Source organism: Blennius ocellaris (assembly GCF_963422515.1).
Source record: "Blennius ocellaris genome assembly, chromosome: 12".
NCBI lineage: Eukaryota > Metazoa > Chordata > Actinopteri > Blenniiformes > Blenniidae > Blennius > Blennius ocellaris.
Window position 1 is genome coordinate 18,458,513 of NC_137661.1, and position 27,538 is coordinate 18,486,050.

Consider the following 27,538-nt stretch of genomic DNA (forward strand, 5'->3'; position numbering starts at 1 on the left):
TATTACATGTCAACATGTCACTTCTCAGAGTCAATGCCTTTGTCAAATGCCTGAACCGCCGTCGTTTGTTTGAGAAGTATCCCGTTGGTGTGTCTTTCGAGGACTGCTGTCAGCTCTGCATGTCGGCGAGGAAATGCGCAGTGAGACGAATCTCAGGTGAGCAGAGACAGGATGGGACAAGTTAGCAGACTTTCGTCGAGATCAAGATGCTTCCATCCTCACTGTGTTTACCAAACACCATGTGAAAACACCACCGAGGACACTTAGTTTGCTTTAGTCCGTTTACGTCTGAGTAGAGATGATTTGTGAGTGAATGTGTGGGTTTGAGCTAGTGTGTTTTGATGGTGGACCTAAGTAACTGGACCACTTTGGCTCATTTGTTGACGACCGTCCTCTATTCCATTGTTTCTCAACCGTTCTTTATTGAGAAATCCACATTTTTACCATAATAAACTCGGGCCACCCCTCACCACACTCAGGCGAAACCTCACAACAACACACTATATGTGAAATACAGTATGTTTGTTATCCTCAGTAACGATTATTAGTCTGTTGTTGTTTTGGGGGGTTTTTTTGTTAATTTTTTTTTCTTTCTTGAGCATAAACTCTAGGTTGAGACACCGTCTCAAGAAGATTGGTGATTTGGTGGTAATTCGCCAGTTTGTCAGCACAAAAGATACTTTCGACTCTACCTGTGTCCATTGCGTCAATGAAGCCATATTTTATATATTTTATGTAACTCTTTCAAGCGTTTAATTAGTATTTTAAAATATGTTTCAATAGTTAATAGGCATTTATCAGATCACACATCCCCTGTAATTTCTTGCACAAGAGAAAGCTACCCTCATCATTCAGTGTTTTATTTTGTTAATTCTGCTGTCTGCAGACATGAAAACCTTGTTTAATGCACAAATGTGATTACCAAAATTATTTTTATTCAGCTGCCGTTTTGTTATTATTAATACTTACCTTTAGGAAGTATTTGTAATCTAAGCCATTTGTGCAGTCACAAAGAGTGTAGGTCAAGCTCTAGATATGACCTAATATGATCCATGTCATTCATATAAATGTTGGACTTGATAAAACGTTGATTGATTGAAATCTGAACTGAGAGAAACGCTAGGCCTAAAACTCTGATTATTTACAGAGTACTATCAAAGTAGTGGCATAATATGTAAGGGAAGTTATCTGCTCTCTTCATATTTTAGGGTAATTCCTATCTGTTTACCTGTTGTTTTTTCAGAGACACCTGTGCACCTGCAAAGAAGAAATGTTTCATTTGTACTTCCAAAGAAAGAAGATACAAAGAAACGTGTACTGGAGCAGTCTCAGTTGTTGGACGGTATGGCTAGCTTTGCAAATGACGGTTCGCTTCCTTTTACTTTAGACCTTATTGGTTTTAGTCGATGAGATGCGACACAGCAAAACCTCAGATACCTCCCAGGTTTATTGATCTAATAAACTAAATAGTTGTGCAGTTTATAGTCAAAAGTATCTCCTCGACAAAAGACATAATTATAAATTTTTTTCATTCTTCGTAAAATATGGAAAGTTGTTTTTAGACTATCAATATATCTGTGAAGACACATGTTTGGAAAACATTAAATGTTGATTGAATACATCGCCTTCCATGAAGTGCCACTGGTGAAGTGATCGTGTCTCATAGTGGAAAAAATATTTTTGCTGGAAACTGTACAAATATAGTAGAATGTTTTTGCAAGACTTATGGATTTCTATAAGTGTCGAGATATACCTGATGCACCTTTTTGGTTTTGTTTTGGGTGTCTGTGCACACATTTAATACCTTTCAAATCTCTTCTTAGTTCTTGAGGCCCGGATCCAGCAACTCCAATCTGACGTTGTTCTAGATGTCCAACATGCAAAAGTGCAGTTTGTCAAAGCTCCATCCCATGGAAAGGGTGTCCCCTCTGGGAGGGGTCCCAGAAGTCCACCCCATGAGAAAACAGACATTCCTCAATCTGGACAGACTGTGGCCAAAGTAACCTCTAAATCTCAGACCAGCCGCTGGATGGAAAAATTAACTCGGGAGAAGAAAAACAAGCTCAAGAAACAGCAACACCTTCAGCAGAAAACACAGAAAACTGTTAGAGAGAAACCAACTGAAAAATCGAAAGGAACTATTAGTGGCCTAATGACCTCTGGCACAACACATAAAACAATATCAACAGCTGTTAAAAAGAACAGATCTCAACAAACAAAACTGTCAGACAAAATCCGTGCTGCAGTTTCTTCACCAGTTGCAGCAGTTACAGGACCAGCATCTACAGGCCGTAAAGTGTCAAAACCGAAGCGAAACGACTCTAAGCGTGTTGTCACTGAAGATGAACAGGCTATCATTGAGTCCCAGCAGAGAGCAAAAGAGCTGGCGGAGGTGGAGGAACTAGAAAAGAGGCTCAATCTGCAAGTCAGAGACTGGAGTTCTTCAAGTAACCCAGGGCATGTGCAGGACGGCGGCGAGGCAGTTGCGCGAGGAGACATCCAGTTCAGCATTTGCTCTTACCTCGAGGCATGCGTCTTTGCGGGGGACATCGATCGAGCTCATGGTTTCCTCCTCAGTCAGCATCGAGTGATGAGCCGACGGAAACTCCTGAACACGGGGGTTTATAACATCATGATGAGGGTGTGGGCCAAGAAGGTGAGTTCAGAAACTCGTGAAATGAATTTGAATCTGTAGCGTGTCAGAATTTTGCTTTCAATACCTTAAATAAAGATAAGCAACATGCAAAGAATATGTGTGGCATGAGGATATTTTTTTTTCTGATTATTTTATTTTGTAACTAAACTGAGGTGCACTTTTCATTGAGGTTCATCTGATGGTTTACCATGATATTATTTAAAGCACCTATAGCTGAATACACGTTATATATTATATTCCTTTGACTTTTTGAGCTTAAAATGACAGCAAGCCTGCTTCAATGTACATTGACCAAAGTAGATACTGAATTAGAATTTTCCATCACTAAATAAATTGTCAAGATTTGTGGATTTTTTGTTTTGTTTTGTTTCTTTTGTACCCCAACATGTCGAAGTTATTTTCATTATTGAGGTATGCCAAATATTTAGTCGCACATTCTGTTTTCCCCTGCTATTTTGCTGGTGCTTTTGCCTGTTGTGTTTGATAGATTGTTATCTTTGGTTAGTAATTTAGTTGCATTTAATGTTCATGTTTGTGTTCTGATGATAGTGTGGGGAGCTTAATTATCACTGAAACAAAAAGTAACTTTTATCTCGTCTTTTTCCTTTCATGAAGCTTAACTGAAGTGCACTGGTGTGCTGAATGGTGAATGTAAATGAGGTTCATGTGCTTTCCTTGTGTTTCTGTTTTTTCAGGGAACATTAAACCACATTGGCCGCATCTTTATTCTGCTGGAAGAGGCTGGTCTGAAACCAAATGTGGGATCCTATGCTGCTGCGCTGGAGTGCATGGGCCGCAATCCAAACTGCTCCCCAAAAGTCATTTCGAGGTACACACGCACGCACGCACGCACACACACACGCAGGCACACACACTTACCAGACATTTCAACACAGTTGAATTGGATGAAAAAAAAATAGAATGGACAATTCAGAGAATAACCAGCAGGGGTCATGCTGTGCTCATGGTTTCCATGGCTTCATTGCCACTCTTTTTTTCTTCCTAATACTAAGAGCCATGACTATCTAAGGTTTATGATCTGGAGTTGGTGTCCACCAGATTGACCTGCTGCTACTTGCTACATTATAAACTAAGTACTTGTATTGAGCATAGCAGCCCTTTAGAAGACATTGATACATTGTACCAGTTTTCATTGACTAATTGTATTTAGGAATCAGTCCCCCTGGTGTCACAACTTCTTGATCTTGAGTGTGGGGCACCTGGGTTGAATCCTAGTTTTGGCAGGAAGGGGCATCCATCATATTTGCTCGCCATGTCTGCAGTTCACCTTGGGAGGATTGGAGGACTTACAGTGGCAACTCTTATTAAACTAAAAGAAAAAGGGAGAAACCAATTAGACACTTTCCCTGAGTGGCATGTAAGAATGTGTGAGATTTGGGCACTTGGTGTTTGTTTACTCTAGCTTGTCTTGTCTTAAATACACACTTGTTAGTATACCCTCACTCTTTAAGACACAATAAATATTCCGTTGACCTTGAGGTGATCAAGATTTGAACACACTTATGTGTCAATGTGACGTATTCAAATAACTTATGTTGCAAATATGATCACAGAACACTTGAGTTAAAATGTAAAAAGCCTACTACTAGAACTACTTGTGTCATATGGAGATGATCGAGCACGATGAGTTTATATAGTCCCATTGAGAGTTTGAGATATTGTAATTGATTATTTTCCTTCATACAGTTTGTTCAGCTCTGGAATGAGACATTACAGCAGAATTATCTTTTGTGTCATTTGAGAATAAAGGAAGTCTTTGTGTCTCGCCTATATGACGCTGACAGCTTATTCCCAAAAGCTGCACCTAATTTCCTTAATACCCTTGTCCTTGCTGCTGATAAGGTTTCCATGGAAACCATGCTTGACTGTTTTTTTTTTTTTTTCTTTAACTTTCTAATACAGTGAAAATCTCTACTGCTTAGTGGTGCTTTTACACTGCCACTTAAAACTGGTGGTTTCGTTTGTGGCGACATGCTGACACAGTGTTAATGAGGTTGGCTTAGATTAATTGCATTTTTACAAGGTGCAGCAGTTAAAGTGACATATATTGTGATTTATTTAATTCATTTTTTTTCTTTTTTCTTTTTTTTTTAACTTTGCAACTTTTCTTTTGAAGGACAACCTTCACAGTTTGTAGCCCAGTTTTGGTCTCAGCGGTAACTGGGTCATTTTCCAGTGAAAATCACTGCTCAGTAATATGAATTAACATACTTGATTGATTGCGTGACATTTAACACACAAGCCACCCGGGTACAGCTTCGGGAAAAGGCGACATGTGCCACACTGCTTGTGCCTCTATGGCAGCAGTAGATTTAAAAGACACTGGACTGGCCTGCTTCCCAGACGGTGGCTGGACTCATATTAGATTATTTCTGCAGTAATGCCTGGCATTCGTCTTGCGTTATTATCGCAGAAAAACAACAGGAAGCTGCAGTAGACTGTTCCACTCACCTTAATGTATGTTGACAACCCAGACCCTAGAGGATGTGTTTTTATAAGATGAATATACCCTCTTTTACATCGGTGAGCTCCAGTCTGCTTAAGAATCTACTGTGTTTAGTTGCAATTGTTCTCATACTTATTTTTTGAGGTCAGGTGAAAAACATGAGTATGTCTCTTCTGACTGCATCTCACGATCCATTCATATAGCCGTCATCTCATATTTGACAGTGCATTCTGACACCTCCTGTCCTGAAACAAACCTAACCTTCCCTGTACCTCGTAATTATTATGTGAAATGTTGGAAATACTGTATACATTTCATGAATTCTATATATACACATTAATATGTAAAGGCTTAAGATTAACTTAATGTTGAAGAACATTATAATTTTGTCATAATTTGCAAATATGTGGGTAACATATGCAGTCTTGAAAGGTATGTACTACACTGCATATATTAGAATAAAGTCAGCCTGTGTAATGGAGAATCATTATGCAACAATGGAATATGTAATGAGAGCGATATACTCACTAAATTGAGCTTGTAAGAGATATTTAATTCAGTTCAATTCAACTTTATTTATATAGCACCAAATACAACACAGTCATGTCGAGGTGCCTTTAAAAGAGAGAAACCCAACAATCAAACCACATTTAGCAATGCAAAGCAACGTCTTCAATGAATTTCATGCACTGGCATGCAATTTTTACGTATATCTTTAAATAAAATATCAATATCTACATTAACCTCAAAAATTCCCTTCGAGTTATGCTCTGATACAGTTGATGGAGTGTTTGCCAGTCGTAAAGAAATTGTTCCAACACTAAATGGTTGCTTCAACTGAACACTTGCCCTTTGACCTTTTTATTGCAGCATAAACTTTACAAGACATAGTTGTGCTTATGAGTTGACAAAAGTCTCACAATATGTGTTCCCTTTGAGTGAAGAAAAGATTCAGATTCACCTTCAGTTCTCTGAAGCTTTGACTTTCACAGTTCGTTTTCACATCATGCAAAATAGCCCTCTCTCCCACCGTGTGATTTGGGAGTGATAATATGATTTTCCTCTTGTCACATCTCACTTGGTGATTTGTTGTTTAGACTAACAGGAAAGCTCAGTCGTGTCGGCCGCTGAAACCACACATACAGAAATATACACATACTTTCTTCTTGGGGCCCCATGGGAAGGTGGCAGTTCAGGGGGTTGGTGGTCGGTGTCCGGTTGGTGAGTTGATCACTGTAAGCTGATGAGATTGTTCTTTTTTTTCTTTTGGATGTCAGTCAGTCATTATTTTACTCTGTTTTCTTACTTTTATTACATCTGTATTTGCACCTGTTATAATTTTCCTCTTGCAAGTCTGGCTGCACCCTCAATGCTCCAATCTGTTCCTCACTCACATGAAAACAGGGATACGCATGCAAACACATGCACTTACCCCTTTTAGTTTTCCCTTTATAAGTCCCATGTCCTCCAGAGCTGCGCATTCCCCAGAGCCCAGCAGAGCAGTCACCAGGCTGATTATGCGTTATCTTTCAACCTCCCTGCCCTCTTTGTTCCTCTGGACCACACTGCTAGTGCCCAGACTAATCCCGTCTTTGTTCAAGGCTCTCTCTCATTCACTCAGACCAAAATTGCACGTTGCATCACAAGAGACCCACAGGCAAGAATAAGAAGTCTCAACAGTTTGACCTCTTTGGCTTGCTTTACAAATATTTCCAAAGATCATTTCAAGTACCGACAAAAATGGCAAACAATGTCACTACTGTGCCTCATTTGTTTTTACTCCATGAAGTGCAGAACCTGTACACATCTTGTTAGAATGAGTTGGTGAAACCTGCTGAGCCAGGATTTTCTCCAGTTCCCAATTAGCATGCTGTTATTTATAATTGTCCTCAGTAAAAGCTTGGGTGGAACGGGGCTTGGCTATCCCCCTGTGGTTGATGACAAATGGGTTTTCCTCACTACCGTCTTTTGCCTCTGTCGTGATTATCTAATCATTACCTTTAGGGGGCAGTGTAACCAAACAAGGTTGGTGTGTCGGGTGCACTAGAGATTATGAAAGGAACATAGTAAAAACTAATTGTATTTCCCCCCAGTCCCAGAATACATATCATTTGGATTAAATTCTGATATCCAGTTCAGTCAACAGAATTTATTGAAAGACAATGATACATGTTTATTCTTTGGTTTCTTATCTTTGTGTAATTTCTTTACATCGCATAATCTGTGGCTCCATAAAATTCCAATCAAAGTAAAGCTTTAAACTTGGTATGAAAATGATCTGTAAATATTTACACAAATATGTGTCACTTTAACCTCTAAGTGTTACCACTCACTAAATAATAAAATTTAATTTCACTGAATGTGCATTTTCTTAACTTTTGAATATTAAACTATTGAATCATGGGAGTCTTTAGGTTCCTAATTAGTATTCCAGAGACCCGGTTACAGATAGGCATCATCTGCATTTTGCAGTCCAGTCGGGAGAGTGAGCTCTCCAGGAGATTCTATTCAAATAAACATTTCACTGATGTCGTCACTCGCCATCTGCCTCTGAATCAAACTCATACTCTGACTCTTACAGACGGCGTGTCCATGCAAATAGTTAAATTGATATTCTGTAACTGTCTGTCAGGGTAGGGGAGACATATGAAATGACCCTACGGACTAGTCAGCTTTTTTCCCTTTTTTAAAGCTGAATTAATCTGGGATACAGTGAGTCATGATGATCTTAGTTTCATTCTCGTAACAGGCAGGTCAAAAGATTATGCACTCCCACTTTATGATCAGAGTACAAGGCCAGATCCATTACTGTGACTATTCTCTCCCACGTAGAGAAAAAAGTTCTTCTGATGGGCTTGTTTTTAGTCTGGCTTTCTGAGCATTCTCCAGTTAGTCGAATGGAAAATGAGGTCATATAATAACATTCTGATACTACTTACAAGGTTTTTCCCCCTTAATCTCTTCTCTTCATCTGTGTATATATACTATAGGTAATTCTATGCCTCATCACTATATCCGATATACTGTACATAATCACTTTATCCAGATTTTCAGGTTCACCTTTAATAACCCAAGTTCATTTCGACTTGAGCATTACACCTGAGCATTATGAGTGTGTAATATTTGCAGATGTGTTGAATTTAACTTATTGATGTTACTTTGATCCACATAACATAAATGTCTTTTTTTCTTATTCAAAAGAAATGAGAGAAAGACAATAAATCACCCTCATATACAAAGTTTAGATAATTGCCAGAAGCAGAATGTAATTTTGTCAGGTGTAATCTATCTTAAATGTGCAGGTTATGTAAAGCTAAGGTAATGCCACTTGTATGGGCAATATTAAATTACTACTCAGTTTGTTTTCTATTGAGCTCTTCCTGATTTATGTGACTGTTTAACTTGCTTTTGTTTTATTAGGTCTTTTATTTTTAATGTGAATAAAATTATATATAGTTCTGCTTTAATCTTCATGGAAGTGAAACACCATTAGCTGCAAGTCTTTTTTTTTTTCAATTGTGATGCAAGATGACACATGCAAAACACCTGGCTCAGAAGTTATGCCAACATAACAAAACTACAAAATGACCAGCAGGTCTGCATGCATTTACAAGTCTGCATTTATGTCTGGAGTTAGAAGCCTTGGTAAGAATATAACCCTGTTGCCTTGAGGGAAGCGTCAGAGTTCACTCAAGAGCCTGAAACACACACACAGTCCTTTATACTCCTCTGAACCGTCCTCCAGAGTGTCAATATCTACTTTGTTGGTTCATCAAATGTGTATCTGCCAGAAGAGTTCATCAAACAGTTGGTCATAAAGACCTTTTGTGTTGGATACCTTCATGCTTCCTTTGGCTTCTTTCACACTGTTTACAATCTGTCCACTCGCCAGCTGTAAAAGCAGTCGAAGCTGAGCTCTCGAGGCCTGGTAGCTCGCTGTAACTTCCACTGGGACACTCGTGTTGACATGCAGGGCACTAACCCAATGTATATAGAAATGTATCCACGTGGTGTGTGAGTGTATTTAACAAACTGGAGAGTGAACTTTACACAAATATTTATAATTAAATAGACCAGAAAAAGGTCACTGCAATGACATGTTTACTTTTCTGTGCCCATGGAAATATGGTAATTATTTAGTAGCTGTTCTTATATTCTAAATAAAAAAGCCAGAAAGGTCCAAATTCCGAACAGTAAATGTCAGTACTGTGATGTGTACCCATTGATCTCCAGAGATACCTAAAACCAAGTTAAATGACAATTAAACCTGGCTCACATGCAGTTTGTCCCTATATCCAGGTGCCTGAACCAGATGGAGGACGACGGCCTGTCTGTGGATGATCTTTTTAGTCAGTGTGTTTTTCGGCAAGATGAACGGGACATGCTGCTGAGGGCCATACACATCGTACAGCCTGACTATCAGCCCAGCCTCAATCTGGACATGAATCAGGGGACGTCTGTGCTGGTTCAGGACTTCTACACACAGGTACCACAAGATCACTTTACTGTCAAGACACTGCTGATACTGGTAGTATGTAGTTAATCTACAATTAAGTAGTATTTGACTGTCCTTTGATCTCTAACTGAAGTCAGTGGGTGTGACTGTTGCTTTTTGAAGCTGGATTGACAGAATCTATACTTTTATTTCAATCAAATTTTTTTACTTTAAGATGTTGTATTGTGTCAGGGTAACAGTTTTCAAAATATGCCACATGAATTATTGAAGCAAGTGCAGACTGTGCATTTACACACATAGGAATTGTTTTTAAGGCTGTCTATAGTGAATGTTTTGCTCGTGAAAGCATCAGAGAGCTGGGAAAGCTGTCAGAAGGCTCCAGCATGACTACAAAGATTTGATTGTCACCCCTTCACAGCCAGACAGGCACTTGCCTATTTATAGTGAGACGACTCTGCTTTCTAATGGGCCCTCTGCCTTAGTTGCCTCCCTTCCTCTCACCTCTCCTCCTTTTGTTCACCTCTGCTCTCCTTGTGGCTCGCACATGATTGATTAACAGCTTTGCATTTTTTTTCGTGCACATGTAGTATTTTTAGCTTTATTCTACATACCACATATTTTTGGTGCTCTTTGTCCAGTTGTTGGTCTGTGTGTGTGAGTGAGTGCGAGTGTGATGAGATGGTAGCAATCAGGCAATCAGCAACTGATATATTTTTATCACGGGGGCACATATGTGAAACGATGCCACCTGGTGATGGATGAAACAGGTCAAATGTGACCGCTTTATTACGGCTCGCTCTGATTGTATTTGTCAAGGTAGTTATTCTGACAATGACTTTGACTTTTTGGCAGGTTGCAGCAGCCTAAATCCTGTCCAAATAACCGGTCCTCTTGATAACAGCACAGCAGACCGGAAATTCTCAGGAGGCTGTTGGTGTGAGAGTGAATTTTGATGAAGCCGTCAACCGTACAAAATGCAGTTTGATCTAGCTTCACCTTGTTACTAGAGCTTTAATCTTATTTTTGCTTTATTTTTTTTAACTCAAGAAATTTGCCTGTTTTTATCAATATACTTTGTTTCCTGCCTAGAACGTCTGCAATATCATCATTCTTTAATGCATTGAAAAGTTTGAAGAATTAATAGCAAAAATATCCTCAAATGGCGGGTTTTTATGTGTGCATTCATTGCATTTTATGACATAGTACCTTAAAAATCACACTGCTGCATTTTAGCATTGTAGAGCACGGCCATTTTCCTGTCAGGATTCATCTGAAACTGAAGGCTTTTAGCTTTTCAGACATTCATACCAGCACGATTCAATAGTTCTTTTGTCTGTCACTTCTGTCTGTTTGCAATGAGTTAGTGTCTTTAATTATCCCTAAGTTTTAATACTCCACATCAGATGTCTGGTGAGCACTTCATGTCATTGCCTCGACTGTCTCAGGTCTGAGTCACAATCATTGTTTTGATTGTTTGGTGTTTATGAGGTAACCCTTGCGTGCTGAAAATGTACCCATGACATGTTTGAAATTTTACAGCAGTAAAAAAATACCTCATCTCTAATTATTTTCCAGAATTTTGCTAACTTCAGCTAAACTTACAAAATATGCCTGAAAATATTAATATTTAAAGTTTAGGTCAATACACTTCACGTCTCGCGCTTTTCCACTGCTCGAGCAGCCATCAAAGCGCTTTACATCATGAGGCAAGTTTACTGCTGTATAATGGTGAGCATCTCTCTCTCTCTGCCTTGTGCTTGTTTGCGTGTTTCAGAGGGAAAACCATACCTACCCTAAACTGGACTTCACTCAGGAGGAGCTCCAGGAGCGTTTTAAACGTCAGCTCAGTGTGGAGCAGGCCTGCACTGTCACCATCGACTCTGTGGAGACTTCCAAACCTGTCACTGAAAACATGGAAAAAATGGTAAGAAAACCTAACCATGGCCTCTGTTTTTATTCAGCTCATTCCATCGAGATCTACACACAGCTTTTACAAGAGTGTTTCGCTGGCTGAAGTAGATCGACTTGATAAAAATCTTTAATTTTGGGAAACATTACCAAAGACAAGCAATATATAAAACCAAATCAGCTATGATGGGAAACAATTTAGATTCATCAACACAACTCCCTCCATGTTGTAGGTGCTGTTTAAAGCCAGATTAGTGAGACGTTTTGCATTAAAATTATTTTTGCATCTTTCTTTACAGACAAAAAACTAAATAATCATCAGAATGGTAGTCAGTGCATTGTTGGATTATTTATTTTATATGGCTTTGTCCCTCTTCTAGACCAGTACCGTCCACATACAGAGTCTGAAGTCACCTGCAGCTGTTTATAAAGCTCATTAATACAGTTGCCAGTGAGTCTAGTTTTTAAAGTGTTGTTTCTAGTTGGAAAGAGCTCCCTGCCTGTTTGTGCTGTAAAGCTTCTTCAGATTCCAGATATGCTGGAATACAGGGTAAAACATGGCCTGGGTGCACCGTTATCTTAGTATTTAACCAGTATAAGTCACATTATCATTTACGTTTTGATGTTTGTCTGACAATTTTCTCTCTCACTTTGATAAACTTTGAACTTACACAGTTGCAGGCCTTGACTGGTTAGAAGAAGGCTAATATTCCTGCGGTGTGCCTTTTTTCCAACTCTGGCATTTACAGTCCAGCCTGGCTCATCTGCCTCTGCAGATGGGCTTTGTGGGAAGCGAGCAGGCCGAGAGTCCCTGGTGGTCAGGAAGGATTTGCAGACAGGCAGGGCAGAATAATAATGTATTGTAATAGAGGTCTCCAAGGAGAATGCAGAGTCACCTCTCCATCCACAACCCATACAGAAGGTGTCTGTGCCTCAGTCATAACTAAATAAGATTGAAGAGTGAATATGATCACATACACGCCTATGCACAATTTCAGTTTACTGCATCAAAAATGCATGTAATGTCTTGAATGATACATTATTTGATCAAAATGTTGCATTATAGATGAAGAAATACACATCTCAAAATGAAAGCAAAGAACAGTCCTGGCTTATTTGGCTGTGAAACATGTAGTGAAGTTACAACCTTGCAGTCTCAACAGTGTTGCTTGTGTGAAGCTGGAGCACTGGAGGTTTTATTGCGATGCTTAAAACTTTCTATCTGTATCTGTCTGTCCATCAGTTAGTAGCTGAGCTGAAAATCACCAACTTTCATTGCAGACTGAGTTGTGTGTTTACTGAAGTGAGACAAGCATCAAAAATAGATAAGACAGCTTTAACCCCCAGAACATGATGCACCGTTTGAGTTTCTTAATTCACAGCAAAATAAAATGATGCTGTGAAACAAACAGTTTTGGCTGGATTTGAAGAGATTCATCTTAGTCTGATTTCCATCAATCTAATTATTCCTCTTCTATATTTTCCTTCACCTAATTAGGGTCTTTGTGCTGAAAAATTTATCACAACCAAGTATATACCCACTCAACCAAACCTGTAGGCAATTTGCAGTCACAGAGTAACTTGACAAGCTTCTCTTCACATTATGGAAAGAAGTTGATGTATCAGGAGTAAATCTACATAGTCGCTGGGAAACTCTAATCTCTGCACAGAAACTCAGTCAAACCCCTCTTTCATGTCTTTATGACAAAGATGAATTTAGCAAGTTTAGCTTTCCATAAAGACTGGAAATATGAACATAAATGTAATATTGAAATTGTATTTAATCATCTATGATGATGATGTGCTTTTGTAACACCTTTTTTCCAGCTGTGTCTCCATAATGCAGACAACTGATGTGCCCTATTTCCCTAATCTCTTTCTTTTCTCTCACTTCACTGTAACGAATGGGATGAATGGTTATTATTCATTGATCCATTTTATACATTCAAACACAATTTCCTCTTGTGCCAGTAGGTCTGTGGCCCAGTTGTCTTTTCTCTACAGGATAGCGTGGTTTCTTTGTGGTGTCATCTCGAGATATCTGGGCCAAACGAGCTTAACCATCAAATGGAATTCATGGCCATGTTGCACAATGATTTGTGTCCAGTGAGAGGTGACCCTGTCTACTGCCATACAATTTAGGTGGCCTTCCATTCCAATCATACAGCATGTGATGAAGGCTGTGAGATTGTTCATTTTCTTTCCACCTATTCAGCTGTTATTGTCTTCCTGCTGTCAGTCAGTCATGAGATGGGTGACTTTCAGTCCTGTTGTCCTTTCAGAGGAGGCTGTTGGCAGAGCGGCGGACACAGTGGCAGAAGGTCCTCCTCCAGGCCCTCAGGGACAGCAAGCTGATCCTGGCTAATACCAACACCAAGAGCTACAGGCTTAACCTTTATCCATATCTTTGTCTGCTGGAGGATAGGGAGTATGTTGACATCATGATACAGGTAATACAAGCCACTTAACCCAGCCACCAGCTCAATAAAATGTCAGAAGTCTATGGAAGGATATAACAAAGACTTTGTTTGTGCCTGAATGAATGTCATCTGATTGCCGACAGCTTCATTTTACTATGACATGACAAAAAAAAAAAAAATTGTGTAGTGTTCACACTGTTATCTTTTCTTTTGTTGTCTTGAAATTGTCTGTGTAATTTGACGTAACTAATCTGAGAAGCCACAAAAGCAGAATTCAAAAGGCTGACAGTGAGAACAGCTGGAAAAAGCATCACAGTTGGGCAGGAAAGCAGAGTTTTCTTTGATCAGATATTTTTGCTTCCAACATAGACAAATTCACATGGTGGGGTGTTAATTCACAAAACTCTGTTCTCGCTATTATTGTCTCTCCTCTGTCAGGAGGTTTATTTCTTTATTTACAAAGTGTCACAGAGTCATGTGCTGCTTCCTGTTTCATTGAAGTGTCAGACGTGTTTGTCTGCTTCTGACCGTTTGATCTTGGCTGTGTTATTTTCCAGAGTGTTTCCAACCTGCCCCCCAGTGGAGAGTCGCTCAAGATTTTCGCCAGAGATCTGGGCCACAGGGTTTTCACCAAGTACTCTGTGAGACAGAAGCACCAGAACCAGACGGTGGAAAAGCTTGGCAGCATTTACAGCATGTACACTGATTTGCTGGCCAAAGATACAAAGGTTAAAAAAAAAACCAACAACAAAAAACATCATCCTAATTAGCAGTTGACACTATATTTACGAGAGGTAGTAACTTCTTTTTTTTTTTTTACTTAAGTAGAAGTACAGATACAGTTGAGCCTTTTTAAGTGAAAATGAAGAACTGTGTGTTCTTGATTGGATTTTTCATGGTCAGTATCACTGACTCAGTGTTTCTGAAGCTGCTGGTGCACCCTGAGAAAAACTGCAAATGTAATCAAAACTACCGTATAACAAGAAAGAAACTCATTAACATCCAGAAGTTAGTGTAGATTGGAAGTTAGTGAAGATGTTTGTATAATGGAAGGTGTTTTTTTTTTAATGCAGCCTTTGTAATTAAAATTCTGGGAATAATAATTCTGAGCTAATTCAAGACTTGCGTATGGCTCACTTTTATGAGCTTTCATTGTTTCAGGCATTAGTTTTGAAGCTAAACATCTTGAACATTTAACAGCTACGTGACGACAAGTCAAGGATATTTCTATGGATTGACATCCAACTCCTATTGTTGTAGATCATATCAAAAAGTTACGTTTTACCTGGTCTCACTGATATTGAATTGATTTCTGTGCATTGTTATTCATATGATGATGACATAAATATGCAGATTTTTCTCACTGTAACTCATCCTTTCTTACTATGTAGGTGCACAATGTCCTTCCCAGAGAGCATTGGTGCAAGCTGGAAATGGAACATAGTTCAGGACCCACACTACAGGGTGGTGAGATAAGCTGGCCATATATAGTAACACTGGAGCTGGGCACTTACTTGGTGGATATGATGGTGAAGAACCTCAAAATCAACAGCGACATCCTGAATCCAGCCTTTGAAAGGAAGCTCATCCCTATCCTCTACCACATGTACACCTTCCGCAGCACGAGACAGGTATAGTGCATGTGAAAGTCTCACTGAATGCTCATTGGGCCTGGTTAAAAAACTGCCTCCGCAGCCTTATTCAGCATCTGCTCCAATGTAATTGAAGTCCAGCTGACAGACCTGAGCCACCAAGTCATGAAATGATGCTCCAGAAAGTCAGATAGATCACAAGTTATTGTGACCACATCATGTGTCAGGGATTCTGTTCGATGCCTTTATGAATATGCTACGTTTCCCCACACTGCAGAAAGAAATCTATATGTAAAAATTCCCTAACTCTGCCTTCAGGTGTCCTCACACTGTTCATGCCACAGTTCAGGTATTGTAGAACCCTGGACCTTCAATGCAATTGTATTGTGCTCTTTGTGGCGTGTCTAAAATCAAGCTCTGGTTTTTAAAGGCAATTTTTTGTTTGTCCACTGAATGTCTGAATATTTGAATGTGATTGTTTCTATCTGTCTTTTTGACTGCTTAAAGAAACTTAAATGCACTTGAGGACAGATGCCACTGGCATCATGCCAGTGTAACTTCATAGCTTCAGAAAGAAGGTAACACTGTTCTTCAAGGTTCTTTGTATCCATTCTCTGTGATAAAACCATTCAGACTTGGATACAAAGAATTCAAATATGTTTGATAAGTTGCTAACAGGATTTCTGAGCATTAAACTGCAGCAAAGAAAAGTCCTTTCACCTGAGATTTATGTGTAAAAAAAAAAAAAAAAAACTGGGCCAAAGATGAGAGTTAAAGGGATTTCCTGGAAACCAATAATAAATCGTACTCAAACGTATTGAAAAAGATTGAAAATGAGCAGAACTGCTCATTAAAAGAACACTTTTTCTGAAAAATCCAGTTCACATTCACTGTGACTTTTTGATAATTTAGCACAATTAGTTTGATTAAAGGACTGAATAAAGTTTGAGTAGTCGCACAGCTGCCCCCTTCATGAATAAAGAAAAAAGCCACAAAGAAGCAGAAACAAATGAAGTGCCTTTAAAACACTTGACCTTCACTTTGGACAAGAAAGCTGCTCTAAAGCCCCGTCACCTTGAACACTTGAGTACTCTCCTATCCAGTGTGAAGCTCCAAAGGGTCTCATCTATAAAACCATTTCCCTGCTGTGTGAATTGGCAGAGAGAACAGTTGAGTAAGATGAATAGGTTCTAGGCTAATCCCTTTTTTAGTGTCCCTTTAATTGGCTCGCTGATTCACTGCCATGGGACCCGGCAGGAGTGTGAGGCGACTGTATTGTGGGAAAAAAGGCAGCACGAAAGAGAGAATTGTGGTCCTTTTTTGGGGACTTGATGTGTGTTAACAGTGGGGCACACTATCGCAGACTTCCATTCTCATGTCATTTTCTATTTCTCTTGTTTTTTGTTTTTTTTCCTTGCCTCCCTCTCCGTCTTCCCCTCTGCGAAGGTTAACCCATCAGGGGAGCATCCTGATTATTTCACAGCACAGCATGAAATTCTGACTCATTCAAGCAAAGCTGAGGTGTTTCTGTCAGGTTACTGTGCTGTTCTCTTTTCCTGTCAAGAAATGATGGTTGTTTGTTAAGCGCCACATGCTTTAAGATTTGTTGGGTTCAGACTACGACAGAATACCTCTCGAGTATCTGATAGTAGAAAACGTCATCATCTCTAGTTTTATGCTCCATCTGCCAACCTAATTTTACCTAATGAGATTAAGTTAAAAATTATTATTCGCAGGATAACCTGCAGTGTGGAGGCATCATTATGTAATCAATTACTTTAAATTGAATGAGAAACAAAACAAAGCTTCAAACCTTACTCATGACCAGGTGGAAAAGTACAGAAATAACACCATTGAAGCATTTTAATTTGAGTTGTTGTAGGATATGCATTCAGAATAAAGAATCTCTCATGCAAATTGCCCATAACATTATGGCCACCTGCATAATATTTTGTCAGTCACCACCTTTCACAGCTCAATAAGCAGCCAAGTGGGAAGCACTTTGTATTCTAATATCCTTCTATTACCCCTAGTAACTTATCATCTATTCATTCTATCCTTTTGCATTTGCAATTTTAATATCAAAGTATCTATTGTAAATTGCTATTTTATTAGTATTTTCTTGTGGTGTTTTCCTCTCCAGATCGGCTTCATCAAGCCCCACCCCATTCTGACACAGATGCAGCAGGAAGCCATGGAAACCAAGTTGACCTTTGACTCCTATGTGATGCCAATGATGTGCCCTCCTGTGCCTTGGACTAACCTCAAGTTTGGAGCGTACCTACTCACACCAACGAAGCTGATGCGCACCGTGGACGGCGCCACGCAGCATGAGCTGCTCTTGGAAAAATGTCAGAACCTTCACCCAGTCTTCGACTCACTGAATCAGTTGGGAAACTGTGCCTGGAGGATCAACAAAGCTTTGTTGGACATCATTATCTCCATCTTCAATGATCGTGGCAGTGATAAACTAGACATTCCTCCCCCTTTGTCGGAAGCGCCCAAAATACCCTACTTTAACGCTCAAGATCCAAATCATACGGCGAGCCAAAAGGCCCAAATGAAGAGAGAGGTGATAAATGCCAAAAAGAAGTGCAGTGAGATGCACAGCTTGCGTATGGACGCTCTCTACAAACTCTCCATTGCTCACCACATACGGGATGAGATGTTCTGGTTCCCTCATAATATGGATTTCAGGGGGCGCACCTACCCATGCCCTCCGTACTTTAATCATCTGGGAAGTGATGTCACACGAGCCATTCTTTTGTTTGCCGAGGGGAAGCCCCTTGGCCCCAAAGGTCTGGACTGGCTAAAGATCCACTTAGTCAACCTGACAGGGTTAAAGAAGAGGAGCTCGCTACAGGGACGGCTGGAGTACGCCAACACCATCATTGACGACATACTCGACTCTGCCGACAAACCTCTGACCGTACGCATGTCTTTAGATCATTTTGATAGGAACCTCAGTTTAGTTATGCATGGTATTTAGATAAATAATAGCAATATACGAACAAAATTAAGTTCCAAAAACATTGTCAGTTTATTTGTTTGCAAGGACATAACATTACAATGGGTTTAACAAAGCTTCGATACCTCCAATAAGCTTAGAAGAGACAGGTCTTTCATATTTTTCAACTACTTGAATACATCTGTTTGATTCAGTTTTATTTGTTATGCACCAAGTCTAACGAAGCACTTTGTTTAGTTATATTACAAAAACAGGTACCCTATGAGGGTGGGAGTTGAAGACCAAGGAAAAGGAGAAGTGTGATATACAACCAAACAATATATAAATATGCACTTCAGAAATTGTCTTGCCCAGAGATTACTTAATGTACAGGTGAACTGACAGTCTGTCAATGCATATTGATTACCTGACATTAACCAAAAATGATTATCCCTTAGTGAATCCTTGTATTAATACAGTTTAATGTAAGTAATGCCTGATGTGTTTGTCTTTGTTAGGGTAAGAAGTGGTGGATGAATGCAGACGAGCCTTGGCAGGCTCTGGCCTGCTGTATGGAGATAGCCAATGCCGTGAGGGCCCCGGATCCAGCAACGTTTATCTCTCATTATCCTGTTCATCAGGTACAGTAACATGGAGGGTTTTATCCAGTCAAATAGATGCATATCAGTCTCCTGCCAATGGATTATAAAAACATTTTGCTGCAATTCCACAAATGTGAAGGTCCATTCATATTTTCTATTGACCTCAGGTGGGAAATTCAGACCAGATTGTCCTCAGGAATTTACTCATCTGACAGAACCATTGGCCTCTAACACTGTTCAGGTTTATAGCCTGCTAAAAATAAGTGTGCCATTCAGTTATGTTTTATAGCGCTATTTTAGAGGGCAAATCAAAGTTAACAAGCCAAGACCTCCCCAGCCATCTGGGGCCATTTTTATATTATCTGCCATAAACTTTGAGCGCTTATCTTACAGACCAGGCAACATCTTGACATATCCTGCTCTGAGATGTGACATTCAAGCCCCTGCCCTCTCTTACACAGGCCGAAGCCAGATAAATCACATCATGTTGCTAGTAATTTACTCCTACTGTAGTTTTATTTCTCACTTGTTTTTTTTGCTGTTGTTTTTTGAAATCAATTGCTGTGAGAAATCACACCTAAAAGGATCATTGTATTTCAAGTTTGAACCATTTTCATGGTTTGTCATCTTCATGAGACGAAGACAAAAGCATAAAGAGAAACATGCTGTGTTGCAAGCTGTAATAGTATGTTGTGGTGTTTGTTTTGATCACTCTTACATATACTGTTTAATTAGTGTTGCTAAGACTGTTTAGCTCAGCAGATGTTTTGAGAAGACAGCAGCTCCCAGCATCACACCTCGTGTAGCTTTGATTTTAATCCTAACAGTCCACGGACTGGGGGAAAAAACGTTTTGTCTAAATGAAACACATTTACATCAAGTTGATGTTAATGAATGTCTACTCTCCCCAGTAGATACATACAGTAGATACAACATAATCTCACACACAGCTCAAACTATTGTGTGATTTCTGTTTTTCGAGTCTGTTTGTATTTTTTTTCAGTTTTGGTGATGTCCTTATACGTTTGGAGGGAGAAAGGTCCTTGAACCTTGAACCCAGTCTGTGGCGATTGTTGTCTTCCTACCTATCTGCCCCCCTCCACAGTGCTGCTTTAATCTATTTGCCCACCTCTCCTCCAGGACGGCTCATGCAATGGACTTCAGCACTACGCCGCTCTTGGGAGGGATGTTATTGGTGCAACATCCGTCAACCTCATGCCCTGTGAATTGCCTCAGGATGTGTACAGCGGGGTAGCGCAACAGGTCTGCTCCTGAAAAGCTTTATCATTTTTATTATTATAATTGTGGTGCATTGTTCAATTCCTTTTTTTTTTTTTTTTGTTGCATGGATTTGCAGCCACACAATTGTATCACGGTAGATTTCATTGCAAAGCACGTGGCAGTTCCTCAGCTGTTAATATTCAGATGACTCACGAGATCCCACAGTGAGCGGCAAGTTCAGCATTATGAAAATATTTTAAGGTCACAGCTTACATTTAAAAAGTGCTCAGCCACTTTTGCCTCACATCAAAGTTTAGAGAAAGGAGTGTGCTTCTCATGGCTGAAGTCTTGCGAGGGAACTTTTAGATCGAATGCTATCAAAGGATGCAGCTGACAGTGTGATGTAGTGACATTTCACTGCAAGAGGAATCAAAGTGAGCTGAAGAATAGTGTCTGTTCCTACTGCTTCTGCAAAGTACATCATGTGTGCTTGTCAGTGGCTATGGCATGCCACTACCTCACTGTCCAAGGTTTACCTCCAGGAAATGCAGGTATTATAACATAATACTGTAGATCTGTAGTTCAGTTTACACCTCAAAGTCAAAGTAAAAGTGATTTTTCTAATGTTCTTAATTATCAGTTGCAACTGGTAAGAATAAGCATTTGTTAAACAAGTGTCCCAATTAGGCAATGACAATTTAAAACAACTTGGATTAATGAAATGAAATCGTACTTGCACTAAATAACATTAAAATTAATAAATGTTACAACCAAATATCTTTTCTTTGTAGTTTAATTAGAATTAGGCTGCCACTGACTGGGACACCACACCAGTTTGTCCGGTTTTTCTCTCAGCTTCTTCAAGCATGCATTTACCTCTGCGAGCAGTTCATTGCCAATACTGCTCATTTCACTGCTGCCAGCTCTTCTGTGATCTGAAAGTCTTTCATTATTGCACACTAACTGTGTTACAGACATCACAGCTTTGGGTCAGAGCTAAAGACAAAAAGTCAACATTGTTCATGACGTTCTCCAGCTGAAAATCCAAATATCTCGTTGTCCTAAGACCTTTTTTTCCTTCAACCAGAGAGGCTTTATCAAACCCTTTTCAGAAACACTCACCAAACACTACTTGTCGAGTAGCAACACATTGCTTCAGTGGTTTTGTGTTTTATTACAAAACTGAATCGGACTGATCCATGTTCAGAAGTGTTTAGTCAAGTTAGTTTAGCAATAAGCAATTGGTAATTTTACAATTTAGTCAGCAGAGGTTGTCCAAGTCTTTTATCTGACAGTAATATCGCCTCACCCAGCTGCAGACAGGGGTTCCACAGTCAGGTTTAAGCTGAAGGCAAACTTCAATATATGTACCATATTTAGCTTCTTTATAGTTTCTTTTTTAGGTACGCTGATATTTTTTTATTTGCTGAGGCTAACTCACTTCTTTGGTCTATCAATAACTTCAAACCATTACAGTCCAGCAAGCTCCTGGCAGGCACTGATGGCCACTGCAGCACAAACAAAGCAGTTTTTGACAGTTTCACAACTCATAGTCTTATTGCAATATTAACACTGGCAGTAGTCACAGTGTTTGAATCTGCTTACCGCCTGAAACTCAAATGATTGGCTGATTTCTTATTTTAAATGAAAAATAATTGTCTTGATGATCTTGAACAGAGTGTCTGGCTTTTTCCCACTGACTGTTGTTTTCTGCATTCTTATTGTGACAGCACATTTGAGTTTGAGCTTACATTACAGTGTTTCTGACATTTTAAAAACCAAATAGGTAAATAATTAACCAAAAAAAAAAAAATTTGGCTTTCCAGTATGATATTTGATTTGGCCGCACTTGCTAGTAAAATTATTTGTTTTTACATGTCTATACTGGTATTTTATTTGAAAATTTCACATTTCATTTACATAAAAGGTTATCAACAAAGACAATTATTCATGTTATTCACAAAATAAATTCTGTGCTGTCCTAAAAATTAACACTTAACTGTTCTTTCTCCACTGCAGTGCGTGTGAGCGAGCGACAATCTCATGGACATTATTTTTCATACAAACACTCTTGCGTGTTTCAGGTGGAGGCGTTCCGAGCTCGGGATGCAGAGTCCGGGCTGATGATCGCCCAGGTGCTGGAGGGCTTCATCAGCAGGAAAGTGGTCAAGCAGACAGTGATGACTGTGGTGTACGGGGTCACACGCTATGGGGGACGCCTCCAGATAGAGAAAAGACTGAAGGAGATTGATGAGTTCCCCAAGGTACAGCAGTGGTGGAAGGTGGTGTTGAGGAGTGAGGGGCTTTCCTCACACACTGCCCCGTTTTATTTTTAGCCTGCTATCAGCTCGATAGGACAGAGTGCTCCTCTGGCACAGGATATATGGGTCTCTTGTCATACAGCCTTCCAGGAAAATACATTCTTGCACATGCATTAAAGTCAGATGGTGTTGCGGACTCATAATGAAGTTGGGGCACCTCAGTACAGATGTAGACAGTGACTGTGACCACACACAATTTAATGTTAGCAGATTTGATGGCACACCCCATTGGATTTCAGTAACTTTGACCTTGATTTAAAAAAAAAAAAAAAGTCACCACACCTTTCCAGAATGAGCTTTGTGGCTTTGAATGTTTGTTTTAGTCAAATATATTCCAGATCACATTAGAGCAAAACACTTTCAGGTAGTTTCAGAGAGGCTAAGAGTGCAATCCAACAATAGATGTGTTTGATATCATCTGCAGTCATTGTGAATCTATTTTTAGCTGCACTGTGACATGGTTGGATAGAATTGGTTCTTTGATGGGCATATACATTCTGTCAAATAAGACCATAGCAGGGGAATGGAAATGTTTAATCTTCTTACATTGCTGTATCTCTTATTATCCATCCCATTGCTATGTAGTTCCTTATAATGCTTGAAGTTAATCTGATTGTCTTTAAAGATGGAGTCGCCTCGATCATTCTGTCAGTGTAGCTACAACCTTAAAGCCAGAGTATTGTGCTAAATGATTTCTACATAATGTCCCTAATTGTTTAACATGGAATTAGAGAAAAGTATAATTGTGACCGATTACAGGGGAATAGAAGTAGAGAATGAGGCAGTGCCCTTTAAGGAGATCATATCACAAATCATGTGCAGACTCCATCACTCTCTGTCCTGCAACGTTTCACTTTTTCCGTTGTGTTTTTAATCCCAGCTATGAATTGCATTAAAATGCTATAAATGTATGCAGAGAAAACAGTGGGAATATTTACAAAAGTGTAATAATTTATCTATGTATTTCCAGGAGTATATATGGGATGCTTCTCATTACCTGGTGCGACAAGTGTTCAGTGGCTTAAAGGAGATGTTTACTGGAACCAGAGAGATTCAGGTGAGGACAATGAAACAAACAAAAAATATTGGACATGGCATATTGTTTACACCCTATTTCATCTCAGTTTACATTTTGTTGATATTGGCAGTGATGTATTTAAGCAGAATTGTTCACTGAAGTTCCTGTAAATCTTAACTCGATGTTCTATAAATCTGTTGAAGAATAATTAACCTGTTAGATAAGTTTTTCTCCTGAGCTACTGTGGCATTCACATTTTTTTTTTTTTTATTATTATTAATGACTCTTTTACTGCTTTGTTTCCCTGGCAACATTATCCATTTATCACATGCACTCCATTTATAGATCTAGTATTTGCACCTGGTAGTGGATAGTACATTATCTCTCCACACACAGGAGTCAAGCAAGCAAACAGAAGCGCCTCCCCCTGTGTCTGTGTCTGTGTCTGTGTCTGTGTCTGTGTCTGTGTCTGTGTCTGTGTCTGTGTCTGTGTCTGTGTCTGTGTCTGTGTCTGTGTCTGTGTGCATGTGCGTGTGTCTTTGAGGAATGCACAGAGACACCCCAGGCTGAAATGAAAAATTCCATTCCCATCATACCTTGGCGCCAGCCCCATGCTTGTGTGTGTGTGTGTGTGTGTGTGTGCGCGCGCGCACACACACACACCTGCTGCTTTTATATAGGTCATATCCTCTTTCCTTTTATAGCAAAGAGTTGTCGTGAGACAGGGGAAGCTGATCAACTCCTGGGGCTGTCGCACAAGACCCCCTCCATGTTTGTTTTTCATTTATTTTGTCAACACTGCTAATCATTTGTTTGAGGCCCTCCACTTGTCTTTACTCTGAAGCAGCCTTCAAGAGGAAGACAAGATAGGGCCGACCTGTCGGATGTTCAATTTTGCTCTCTATTGCTTCTCTGTTTTGTTTTGTTTTCTCATTCCATGTTCTTGTTGAAGTAAATCCATAGAGTCAAATATGAATCAAGCAAGTTGGGGTCAGTCTGCCATAGCTATAGTTGCCAGGATACAATAAACTTCTGTGTGCGTGTGTGGAGGTACTTGTGAGACATTAATAGATGTACTTCACTTATTTTATGTAGCACGTTTTCCAGCCTACGTCGGTCACAAAACGCATTTCGCTGTTTATTTACACACACGCATACACACATCAGTAGCCACAGCTGTCATGCAAGTTCCTCAACCTCCATTGGGTTCAGTGTCTTGCCCAGAGTCACTTCAAAAAATGGACAGTGGGATTGAAGATGACCAGCTCTACTAACTGCAGTAGCCCAATATTAGTCATATTAATAGGTTCATTGCTAGAAATACACAGTGCTATATGCACTTCTAATTTTTTTTGCAAGCAATGATTTAACACATTCAACAGCTGGTCTGCTGTCGTAATTAGCCGCTTCTTCAAGTAAAGCATAACGATGCATCAATCAAATATTGTCAATATTGTAAACATTTCACTAAGTTCCTGCAAGATTTAATTTTCTTACTGTTGTTTGAAATGCACCATGGACCATGCGTCTCATTTGTTTGACTTAAATGTTGTGCAATATTAACGCTTATCATTATCACAACTCAGCACACATTCTTCCTTGTGGTCTCACTTTACTGGTATCCTTCTGTTACAGGACTGGCTGACGGAGAGTGCCAGGCTCATCTCGAAGTGTGGCCACACTGTGGAGTGGGTAACACCCCTGGGTTTACCTATTATTCAACCCTACCATCGCACACGCAACCAAGTGGTAAGTCTTAAACAGAGACGTGAAAGCGTACAGTTACATTACAGAGGGTTTGACTTGATTTGAATGTGGTGAAGTTGTGGTCTTTTCACAAAGGGAAAATATCATAGCTTTTATATTTATATACTCGCTAATACGTTTGGTGTTATAAATAATGTGCCAGAGTGCGCCATGCTTGGATCTCGGTTCGCTTTAGTGTGTTAATCGGCATATTATACATGCTCTGTATACACATTTTGACTCGCAAAAGTATAAGTACAAACAGGGTTCATTAATCTCTCTCTCTCTTGACAGCGCCACAGATAATAGAAATCCTCTTTCTGCTGGCCTATTACATTCACATTGTAGCTAATATTTCCACAGGGCAGTAAGAAAGCTTTGGATCATCGCTTTCTCTGTAATTGTCATCCCACTGTGTAATTTCCACACAGTACATTTCATTGAACTTTGATGGAATTTCTAATGAGATTGATCAGGGCAGCCTATTATTCAGAGGCAGCGAGCAGGCTGCTGCTCTCATATGATTTCACAAGATTGTAAATCTGTGGAGAGGTGCACACTTCTTTGTGTTCAGCTTTTTTTTCCCCCCTCAATGGGAAATTCAATATATGCATTAGGTAGAATTAAAAAGATATTTAGAAACAGCCGCTGCCGATAGGTCCTTGATTGATTACATTTTTCTAGGTTTCCCTGTTCTGGTTGTTGCTCGTATAGTAACACATTGATAGTCAAGTCTAAGCCTCATATGAGTTCTTGTGTGGTTGAACTTATTTCAAAGGCCAAGTGTCCTCAAGGGTTTCAGAAGACTCAAGAGCAAAATTACACTTGAATATTTTAGTTTAGGCTTACCCCAAACCCACAAAATGTTCCTGCTCCACTGTGGCCAGAAGCCGAGCCTAATTCAGTTCAGTTTTATTTCAGTAGTTCCAATTACAATATAGTAATTTTGAAGTAATCAGTATTTATACAAAATTGAACAACAATCGAATACAATATAATTACTATTCATGAACTTGGACAAGTAGAAACAATGACTTGCATTAACAGTACAACTTACTTGCAAACTGTTAAAGCTGACGCTTGATGTGTTGAGGTTACGGCTTGTTTCATGAAGGAAGAGCCATCACTGTTTTTCCAAATGATGAGATTTGTCATTAAACAACAAATGTCATACTTTCAATAACTTACTTGTTTTAACCCATTTGTATATCTCAAATCTAAAGGCATCATCGAATAACTTCTCCCATTAATAGAAAAAAAGAACAATTTTACTAAGTGTTTGTTAATTATGAAAAACGGTTTCTTTTTTCTTTTTTCTAAATGCAAATTCCTGTCATATGAGGTAACCTGCTGTATTGATTTGATATTGTCTTCACAGAACTTTTGTCCTTTCTGCAAATATGTACAGCATTACGCATTGTACTGGATTTTGTCCCAGTTTAATATGCGGGACACAAAACTTATCAGTGGGGCTTTGAGCACCGGTTGCTGTGCACATGATGTGTCTCATCTGGGCTTTCCAACTCACTGTGGGTTTGGTGCTGGAGTGCACAACTGATGGTGTATTGTGATTGCAGTGAGTGGCTGAACTGTAATGGAGCTCAGCAACATAGCTGAGTGGTCCGTCACTATGGAGATCCTGATAGTGACACGTCTTAGAGATAATATGCCTGTGTGCCAGCACGTCTGCAGATAACACGGCTGAATGCGTGCGTACACAATATTGAACTCGGCATATGTTTAAAGAGAGACCAACTACGGAAAAGCTTATTGGACCTGTAAAATCCTTAAATGTATTATTGAAGTGAATTGGATGGGCAGACACGAAGTGTTAAATAACTATCAGACAACAAGCTGCTTCGCTTCCCAGCGTGAGCAATCTTTTAGTATGACATCAAGCATAAGGATGTCTTCAAGGGGGAGTGCCACCTCATCAGCAGGTGCAGGAGAGTGAGGGTGGCAGATGGTAGGTCCCCTGAGGGGGCCTCTCTCACTTTTCCTCTCTCTTTCTCCCCTCAATCTCTCCTGCTCTCTCTGTTGACATAGTGGGGTTGATGTAATGAGGTTTTAGCTTACATTTCACAGATAACTTCTTTTTATCCCCTGTAATAATTCCCTAATCCAGTTGCATCATTGGACAACAAAAATGAAACGAACTTGCAGAAAGGTCACCTTCTCCCGGCG

At 39.6% G+C, this 27,538-nt stretch overlaps 1 protein-coding gene across 1 annotated transcript in view; it reads left to right on the forward strand.

Annotated features, from left to right (window-relative positions):
• The window catches only part of polrmt (polymerase (RNA) mitochondrial (DNA directed)), a 44,558-nt gene continuing 17,020 nt past the window's right edge, over positions 1 to 27,538 (forward strand). Inside the window, exons 1-15 of the mRNA XM_080506033.1 lie at positions 1 to 156; positions 1,244 to 1,342; positions 1,824 to 2,656; positions 3,352 to 3,485; positions 9,423 to 9,609; positions 11,354 to 11,503; positions 13,770 to 13,937; positions 14,465 to 14,635; positions 15,299 to 15,538; positions 17,643 to 18,428; positions 18,965 to 19,087; positions 20,189 to 20,311; positions 22,354 to 22,533; positions 23,561 to 23,647; positions 25,244 to 25,357. Of these exons, the coding sequence (XP_080362159.1) occupies positions 15 to 156; positions 1,244 to 1,342; positions 1,824 to 2,656; positions 3,352 to 3,485; positions 9,423 to 9,609; positions 11,354 to 11,503; positions 13,770 to 13,937; positions 14,465 to 14,635; positions 15,299 to 15,538; positions 17,643 to 18,428; positions 18,965 to 19,087; positions 20,189 to 20,311; positions 22,354 to 22,533; positions 23,561 to 23,647; positions 25,244 to 25,357 (3,537 nt within the window). The 5' untranslated portion in view covers positions 1 to 14. The remainder of the gene's footprint in view (positions 157 to 1,243; positions 1,343 to 1,823; positions 2,657 to 3,351; positions 3,486 to 9,422; positions 9,610 to 11,353; positions 11,504 to 13,769; positions 13,938 to 14,464; positions 14,636 to 15,298; positions 15,539 to 17,642; positions 18,429 to 18,964; positions 19,088 to 20,188; positions 20,312 to 22,353; positions 22,534 to 23,560; positions 23,648 to 25,243; positions 25,358 to 27,538) is intronic.